This window comes from Acanthisitta chloris, unplaced genomic scaffold (assembly GCF_000695815.1).
Source record: "Acanthisitta chloris isolate BGI_N310 unplaced genomic scaffold, ASM69581v1 scaffold37456, whole genome shotgun sequence".
Lineage (NCBI taxonomy): Eukaryota > Metazoa > Chordata > Aves > Passeriformes > Acanthisittidae > Acanthisitta > Acanthisitta chloris.
The window spans coordinates 28,149-38,159 of NW_008680547.1; the positions used below are offsets into that span (position 1 = coordinate 28,149).

At 39.5% G+C, this 10,011-nt stretch overlaps 1 protein-coding gene across 1 annotated transcript in view; it reads right to left on the reverse strand.

Annotated features, from left to right (window-relative positions):
* The window catches only part of LOC103805099 (cubilin-like), a gene marked incomplete at its 5' end in the record, with an annotated part of 30,560 nt that extends 21,403 nt beyond the window's left edge, over positions 1–9,157 (reverse strand). Inside the window, 2 exon segments of the mRNA XM_009077733.1 lie at positions 7,380–7,536; positions 9,001–9,157. Coding sequence (XP_009075981.1) covers positions 7,380–7,536; positions 9,001–9,157 — 314 coding nt within the window.
* Between the last annotated feature and the right edge of the window lie 854 nt (positions 9,158–10,011).

Below are 10,011 nucleotides of genomic sequence, written 5' to 3' on the forward strand. Positions count from 1 at the left end.
AAAATGAAAAACAGTCCATACACTAGCATGTTTCAGAGCTGACTTCTTTGTCCCTGAATTCCCTCAAACTTTGTTGTACCTAAGTCCAGGTTCTTAAACTTGTCTCAGAAGACAAGAAAAAAAATGTAAATTTAATCTTGCAATGATTTTCAAAAGCAATCTGCTTTAGGGGTGAAATTACTGCAGATATTAAGCTGAGTGAAAAAAAAAAAACACTAAGAAGTACAGAAATAGGAAGTTTAGCATTCTATTATTTTTTTACCCCACTGGTTTTTAGTTTCTCATTCACAGTCAGGTTTCCGGAGGAATGAGCCATTCTCTCTGACTCCCTGCCCTACCTGCTGGGCTTTCTAGCCACCTCACCATTTGCAAACAGATTTGACTGAGGTGAGAGGTCTCAAGAATGCTGAGTTCATATACATTTTGTGAAGTTCAGTGGCTGAGTTAGAGTGCCAGAGGAATGTCCTCTAAGAAGGACAAACTGCGCTGTCAGTGTGAGGGCTGTGAGTTTGAACACAGACCTGCCAAGCACCAACCACCGACACCCTGGGAGCTTAGAGCCATGTCACTACCTCCCTGCCCAGCTGGGAGTCGTAAGCATGAGGAGAGTTTGATGGTACCCAGGCTGATACCACCAAAGGATGTTTGGTGGGAGCAAGAAGGGTGTGACATGGGCTGTGCAAGAAAGCTTGATTAATGCTGTCAGTGAAAAACACTGCACATACCTACTGAAAAATGAGCTTCATTAGTTGGTATGCTTAAAGTATAACCTGATGTTTTCTTTGTCTTTTTCATGACTTACAAGCTTAATGGAAGCTGGGGTGTCACATGTTTATTGAGATTAAGTTATCATGCTTGGTAACCTGTTAGCAATAATGGGGCAGTTACTTGAAGTGCAAAGGATTAATAGGGAATTATCTAAATTTAACAGGAGAGACACTGAGCCTACTGTTGCAGTGGAGTGATTCCTGCACAATGTCCAGTGAAAACAAGCTGCTTCCTATTGTTGTAGGAAACAAGATGACTCTTATGGAACAGGATGACAAATAGGCATGGAGCGATAATTCTGTTTCATGAGAACAACAGAGTGATCCCAGCAGTCAGATGTATTTTAGATCTTCTCTGAAAGTTTAATTTAAAAAATTCCTTCTGTCTCAATGAAGACAATGTATTCTAACATGCTCTACAGTCATGCCAATATGAAAATATGATATGGTGTTTGTCTGACTCTAAGAGTAACTAAGCCAATAACAACCAGCCACATCAGACAGCTGATTAAACTGTTAATAAAATAATTAATTTTAAAATATTCTTCATGTCCTTCCCTGTTATTGTAATACTTGATAATGTGACACAATTAAAAAACATAATAAGTTTTAAAACACAAAAATAAAAAGAAATCAAGATGAGTACAATTTCAGAATGGAAAATATTTGAGAAATCAACGTAGGTCATTTTCTGAAAAGACTTTGGAGAAAGGCACGAAATGAAATGATTTCGAATTAAAGCAAAGGTCCATAATACTCATCACAGACTGATTTGAACTTCAGCGCTGGAAAAAATAAGATGGTTGGTGTCGACTGTGAGCGGAAGGCTAAATTTCTAGCTTTGAATCCTCATTGTTTGGGCCAATACAATTTATGACTCATGAATCCTGGCAAGACTGATGGTTGTTTGATCTCTAGTCTGTAACTCATTCTCTTGTTTACACTTTCCTTAATAATTTACCATTATTCTGTAAATAGTCCTGAACCTCAGATTCTCCTCCTGTCATGCTTTCAGCCTCTACACATACTCAGCACATCATCAGTGTTTCTTCTCTGTGTTTTATTTCCTCTAATCATTTCATCTTAGATCTTTTCTAGACCAATTTCTGTCTCTTGCACTACAACGGAACAGCTTTCATGAGTCTCCAGAGATCTGTTCCTAGCCAGATGCCAGACACACACCCTCTTTGACAGGCACTTTCCACGCAGTCAGCACTGTTTATCTTCATAAAACCTTGTCTACTAAGAGCTTTTGCTCATCCTTCTGGTATTACTGTAGCCTCTCTTCTGATTCATCCATGAGGATTCAATGAGATATCTCCTGTCCTGTCCTTCTCTCTTTATCTCCACATTAGCTCTATATAATCTCATTTACAAGGACAGATGCAATTGCTATCTCTGTGCTGATGACTCCATAAGTTTCCAGTTACTATCTTTTAGATAAAGTCTTTCCTGTCCTTCCACATACCTCTCACCTGAGAAAGAGTGATTTTTCCAACATGGATATTGTACCATTCGTTCCTCTAACCTTGAAAATATTTCTTCCAAATACTTCTGAAGAGATCATTTATTTGGCCTGATGTTATGAACTTACCCTTGTTTCTTTGAATTGATGTGTGTATTTGCTTTCAAGGCCTTTTGCTATCTATCTGCATGTCATTTATCATCTCTTGGTACCATTCAGCATTAATACATTGACTCCTGCCTCCATAGTTCACGTGGTAAGAGCTTCAGTTGTCCTTATATTACATTTTGAAATATGCCTCTGTGTTTTCTCCTTTCCATTTAGCAGAAATTTCTGTCCAGTCTCATTATTCTCCATAAAATCCTTTATTCAATATGATTCCTGCACAAAAAGCCTTGACCAAATTTGGGCCCCTAACTATCTGATCACTAATATCAGTGTCCTCTTTTCATCTCTCTGTCAATAGCTATAGATTCTGCTTCATTTAGTATTGAGGTGGAGCCTGTCTTTTTTTAAAAGTTTGTAAAACTTAAAATAATGAGGCTTTGGTTCACAACTGCAGCTTCTGGTCTAAATGGCAATACAATTAGTAATTACTAATGTAGAAGAAGTATTATGCAGAAATATGCTCCTATGCAGTATATTAACCAGCTCCATAGCACAAGATACTGTTTTGAAAGCAAGGAATTACAAGTCTTTCTCATACATATCCTCTTTCAAAATAACCTATTGCAAAACTTGTCTATGTTAAGAATTGCCTAAAGAAAGCAGATAGAGCAGATGCAAAAACAATGCTGTGACCCTATCCCAGATTGCAAAATTACAGATGCACATTTGAAAAAAAAAAGGAGAAATAAACAAGTTAAAACATTTTTCAGGTCAACATAGTATTAACAGAAAACTGTTGCTTTGTATGGACAGAGTATAAATACTACAGAATTCTAAAATTCTGCAGGTCTTCATCAATTTTCCCTATTTTTCCATTATTTGGGACTCAGACTTTATTGGTTATTATACTCATATCTGAAAAGTATTATGGCCATTTAATAATACTCTACTGTAAGCTGTCCGAGAGCTCTATTTGTAGGGACATTCATCTGAATAAAGCTTATGGACAAAAAAAATGGATGTGATTACTTATTTTTTGGTAAGTCTAATAAGACAGATAAAGTTTTTTGACTTAATTCTAATGTTTGATTTATGTAGACCTTTTTCTAAGGAGGTAGACTAGGTGGAAGACAACATTTATCACTGTCATGGAAAGGGCTGAGAAAACAAACTCACCCCTAATTGTTTGGTTCTTTATAAAATAACCAAACACAACAGTGCAGGTGGTACTGCAAGAAGCAAGTCGCAACCTACACAACTTCACAAAACAGGCAACTCAAAAGAGGTTCTGTGACCATATTCAGTTTGGCACAGGAAGAGATATTCTTCAGGCTGCAAGGAAATCACAGCCAAACTCCATTCATAGGGTTAATCTTGCCTATGTTTTCCTGACTAAATCTCAAGTATCTTGTGTAAGCTGTTGTCTGTGGCTTCCTGTAATAGTCAGCAGGTAAAGAGAGTGAGAGAGGCTTTCAGAAGGCAATTCACTCCACCTGTGAAACATATTTGGTTCTGAGTGCAAAGCACTTTTCCACTTCATTATAGGAGGAGATAAATCTTGTTGATTATTTAAATTAGATATTCTATTTTCAGGTGCTCAAAGTGAGATGAGAAATTTTCTACCTACAGGAAACAACCTATTCAGATTAAATTTTGATCACAAAATCACAGAATCAATGAAGTTGGAAAAGACCTGTGAGACATTGACTCCAACCTATGACCTAACACCACCATGTCAACTAGACCATGGCACTTAGTGCCATGTCTAGTCTTTCCTTAAACACCTTCAGGGATGGTGAGTCCACCACCTCTCTGGACAGCCTGTTCCAATGTCTAATCACCCTTTCTGTGAAGAAATTCCTCCTAATGTCGAACCTAAACCTTCCCTGGCCTAGCTTTAGACTATGTCCTCTCACCCTGTCACTAGTTGCCTGGGAGAAGAGGCTGACCCCCACCTGGCCATAACCTCCTTTCAGGGAGTTGTAGAGAGTGATGAGGGCACCCCTAAGCCTTCTCCTTTCTAGGCCGAACAACCCCAGCTCCCTCACCCACTCCTCATAAGACTTGCGCTCCAGACCCTTCACCAGCTTTGTTGTCTTTCTATGGACATGCTCCAGCACCCCAATGTCCTTCTTGAAGTGAGGGGCCTAGAGCTGGACACAGTACTCGAGGTGTGGCCTCACCAGTGACGAGTACAGGGGGAGAATCACTTACCTAGTCCTGTTGGCCACATTATTTCTGATACAGACTAGGATGCCATTGGCCACCTTGGTCACTTGAGCACACTGCTGTCTCATGTTCAGCAGCTGTCAACCAGCACCCCCAGGTCCTTCTCTGCAGGTCCACTTTACAAGCACTCTGCCCCCAGCCTGTAGCGCTGCATGTGGTTATCATGGCCAAAGTGTAGGACCCAGGACCTGGCCTTGTTAAACCTCATACCATTGGTCTCAGCCCATCTATCTAGCCTGTCCAGACCCCTCTGCAGAGCCTTCCCACCCTCCAGCAGATTGGCACTGCCACACAACTTGGTGTTGTTCGCAAATGTATTAAGGGTAGACTTGATCCCCTCATCCAGATTGGCAATAAAGATATCAAACAGGACTGGGCCCAATACTGATCCCTAGAGGACACCATCAGTGACCAGGCGCCAGCTGGATGCAGCACCATTCACTACTACTCTCTGGGTCCAGCCATTCTGTCCGTTCCTAACCCAGCAGAGTGCCCCTGTCCAAGCCATGGGCTGCCAGCTTTTCTAGGAGTATGCCATAGGAGTTGGTGTCAAAGGCTCTGCTGCAGTCCAGGTAGACCACATCCACAGCCTTTCCCTCATCCGCTAGGCAGGTCACCTGGTACTAATCAACAAATGCAGTTTCCTCCAGTTCCCTATTGCTCTGTTACTTGCTATATTTAGTGCTTAATACATATTTAATATTTAGAACATGCATGATATGTTCATTTGGTTCCAGATACTGACACTGTCTCACTGCTGTGGGTTAACTGCCTCATTTGGAATCATTCGTTATAATCAGAACAGGCATCTCATCATAATTGAAAACATAACTACTCTACAGCAGAGATCTGTGACTAACCCATGAAGTCATTCAATTTTGTACCAATGTGTCACTGCGCTGTAGACAATTACCTTCTACCTTCTAATTTTCTGGCAAAGATATCTCAACCAGTTAAAGTCAATGAGATGTGTTTGCCTTACAGGTATTATTTTAGATACTTCATTTCTTTACTAAACAGTCATGGAAGAAACAATTAGATTTCTTTCGAGAGGTCAGATAGGTAGTAAATTATGCTAATTTGATGTGTAACTAACACCCAATCCAGAACATCTGTACTAGCATGGTTACAATTTTAAAGGCCACACTCAGCAACAACCTAAGCAAGTGCAATGCTTCCTTGCATATGAAATAGCTAGAAATGTTTTTAACAGATGCTACTGAAGATAGTCCTGCCTTTGCAAAAGAACTAAGAGAGGTCACACTGGAAACCCATAGGCACATGTGCTAAATGTATTCAGTGTGACTTCTGACTATGTTTTCACTTCTGCATGATAGTTAGCAAGGTGGTGGTTTCAGTCTTCTTTGCAATTAAATCTCAAGCAATTTTTCTTTACTACAGGGTTATACTTGAAGATTTTGTGACAAATGTTAGTTATCAGCTGCTGGAGAATGTCATACTTCCTCTTTGCACATCAGATTTCCTTTAGCTTATATCCACAGTTCTTTCATGTGACAAAGGACTTTTAGTTGGTGTAGCCTAAGGAAGCCTATTACAATAAGGGAAGAAATTGCCCTGCAAGAAGTGGAATATTTTTAGTATTATTTCGGTACATGTTTTTATTATGTCTGTATCTCTCAACTCTTTGCTTTAACCTTCTTGATAATAAAAGCTTGAATCCAGTTATAAATTAACCGAAAGCACAAACGGAATGCAGATCAGTAATATACTCGCAGAGTTGTCAAAATGGGCACAATCTGATGCAGCCTAATGTTTAGTGTGTCTGCTGCATAATAATGTCTCCTGTGTGAAGAAAGTCTGTAATTTCTGTGGTTTACATTTTGGTGAAAAAAAATTTCTTAAAGCATTAAGGGCTGAAAAACATATTTCAGGTTAAACCGTAGTCAAATCAAATCTTTGTCGCAGACCTACATTAAGTTTGGACCAGCATACTTTTGAATTCAAAATAGTCTGGAAACTTCAAAAGAAAATAAAAGAAGCCTGTTTTCTGACTTCATTGTTTGGTCTGAAGAAAAATTCAAATCGCACAACCCAGCTTAGTAACAAGTTACTCAAAAATCTCTTTGTCTAGGTGACTTCAAGGGAACCAGATTAAGATGGCCTCAAAATATGTGATGCCACCCAAGTAGTTTGGACATACTGATTCCTCTACTGATGCCTCATGGCATCTACACCAATAAAAATTTGATCCTATCAAAACTGAGAAGGTTTTATCATTGACACCAATGGGACCAGGACACTAAAGCTGTTATTTCTTGGCTAAATGCTGCCAAGCTTGACAGTTGCAAGAGGGGCTTTTGTTCATGGATATATACGGGCTAACCACTTTTATACATTTTCTGTTGCTAGTCTTTCACCTAGTTTCACATTTCTATGTTCTTTCGTCCTTGTAAAACATCCAAGTATATTTATATCTATTTTATCAGTTAAGGAACAGAAGCACTGAAAAGCAAAACAGTCCGCCTAAGATCAAAAAGGTTAAATGACTCAATGGCAAAAAAAAAAAAAAAGGCAGAAACAAAGACCCAGATTGGCCACAGGCACTCTTATACTCCAAGAACCTGGCAAATTCCCAACCTCATTGCTGCAACAAATCTATCTTCACTCTTCTGGAAGCCTTCAGTGACTCAAAACTGAACACTGGAAACTATCTCTGTAAATGTTTGTCTGCAAAAGATTTTCAGAATGGACCAGCAAATTAAATCATCAATGATTTTCCATGATAGAACACTTGTATGTTTTCAAGTAAGAAGTTACACTTCATAATACATACGGAAATTATGAAGAACCAGTTACCTTCCAACTGAAAACTCTCAAACTCTAGGATCACCAGTGACTGTGGTCCCTGGTCTATGACGTAACTGCAGTTCAGATTGTTATCATACTGACTGGGGTAGTTAGGAGAGACAATACGACCTGCAGAGCTGGTGAAATTTACTCCACATCCTGCAAACAGACAAATAAGGCACAGTTATAATCCAGGTGATAGCATCGTTCTGGTTTTACAGTAAGAAAAACAATAATATACACAAGGACCTCATCTCTCCTTATGAAAAAAATATGGAGAGTAATATACATTGTGATGGCAAATGCAGCTCTTATACACACACTGAGCAGTGGTTTTGGGAAACATAGGGCCTTCCCACCTACAGTGTCACACTTTTGGAATGTCTTGGATAAGACCAGCCCATAGGTCCTCAGCCCACTGATCAGAAGGACACAGCACTGCTGTTCTTGTGGGTGTGGAGCCTACCCATTCAAAAATCCCTTAATACCTACAAATGTACCTGAAATGGGGGGATGGGGTGGGTTGGTGGGTATTTGGGTGTATCAGCAGTTCAGCATCATTTGAAAATTCCCACATTAGCCATTCTTGTTTCAACCTGACATCCAAGAGGATGCAGTCTGCTGTAGGGCCATCTCCGGGTCACTCTGCTATGTGCAGAGGCAGGGAAGGTTTACAACCCAGAATTTCTCAGACACATTATGGAGCTCCTTCTGATCCTAGTGACTTGCATGGCCTTGGGGTTTCTCTTTAAGTTAAAGGCTTAAAAGAGTGCAGTGTACAGTGAAATGCTGGTATGAGATTAGGAACAGACATATGAAGCCTGTGACTGTCTCCATGAAGAGGTTGTTAGTCATTACTGACAATATTAGTGCAAACATTATAAAAACAAAATCGGTTTCAGCTCAGAATTCTGATTACTTCAAGAGTGTCTTCCTCTAAGCACTTAATCTCTCACTAGTTTTATCTGAATCCTGTGAAAGAAAAGTGTTTTCTTTGGCAGCATCCTATGAAGAACCCCAACCAACCAACGACAGCTAAGCACTGCCTGCTGCATTTCTGGTGGGTTTGACCATTGCAAAGCACATGCTATGGTTAAAGAAATGGACAGATCCACCCAAGAAATGCCACTTGAGATACATGAAATGTAAATACAACAAAACAAAGCAAAGGCCAGAGTAGGTGGTGAAGAGTTTATGTGAAGGGCATAGGTTACATCATACACAGGAGAAATTATCACAGTTTCAGCATGTGCCGTGAAAAGAAGACCAGAGATAATTCCATAAGAGGAGCAGATCTTTTTCCTTTTTAGGAATGTTATAGCTTTAGCTTCCATGCAGTTTATCTACAGAGAAACAAATTTTTTAACATTTAAAGCCTATTCAGTTCTTTTCAGCACACTGAAAACACAAAAGTGGCTAAGAATAACTGCAAAGTTATAGCTGCATGGAGGATCTTTGGCAAGTCCAACATTGGAGCTCCATTGCATTCAGTATGGAAACTTGGTTTCAAAATCTGGGCAGAGGCTTCAGTGCCTTGTTTGGCCAGTTTCCGAATTGCTGCACACAGATCAAACTAACCAAAACAGACTAATAGAGCATCCATCTGGCTTTAATATTACTTACGGCTTATGAAAGATGCAGAGAAGCCTGGTGCAGGAGCATCCTGAGACTGAAATACTGTAGTTATCACATTGTTTGGAGCAACAACAGGATCAGGAGCTGAACTTCCACATCCTGTGGCTAACAAAGCTGCTGCTTCTTCATCATTTCCTCTCCACACCTGACAAGGCCAGATTGGAAATGGTTTAGTGCTTTCGAAGCCCCAGGTGGTTTGTGAGAAGCCACCAGGAATTACATATGCAATTTTTCTTTCCGTACGCTTGGGGTAGGATTCATCTCACACTGAACCTAATAAACCTAAATTGGAGCTAATCACTACAGTCAGTGGAGGCAAAAAGATTCTTCTGAGGAGTTGAATCACAGTGAATAACTTGGGTTGCCAGGGACCCCTGAAAGGCATCTGGAGGTCATTTGCTTGAGCCCCTGCTGGTAGCAGAGCAAACATAGATCAGGTCCAGGGGACAGGAGAAAAACATTTTATGCACATCATTGCCTACCTCCATTTTGTTTCTGCTTACTTATCTCCATACATCCTATGAATATGCATATCTGTGTATACAAGGAATTATTGTATGCAATTCTTATGTTATTCATAAGCAAATAAAACTCAAAGATGTCATGTTAGTGTAATACAGAGGCATCAAACTGGTGGACCTGGATCCTTAATATCTAGTCTAGCTAATAAAAGATTATTCCCATTTTTGTTATTTTGCATTCACTTGTTCAATGACAAGTATCAAATCATGTAGAGTGTTAAGAAAATAATTAAATTTAGCAAAAATATAATAAAGAAAAAAACGTGATTAAAAAAAATATTGCTTCAGCTCTACCAATAGCCAATTTAAGTTCAAACAAACATGCATCAAGAAGCACGTGCAGGTTCAGGGAGGTACTTAAGTGGAACCCTCTTTAGGGAATTGCTTAAATATGTTCTTGAGGCTCACAGTTTATGCACTGGAAACTAAAATGAAACATAGGTATAAATGTTTTATCATAGAATCATAGAATCAACCG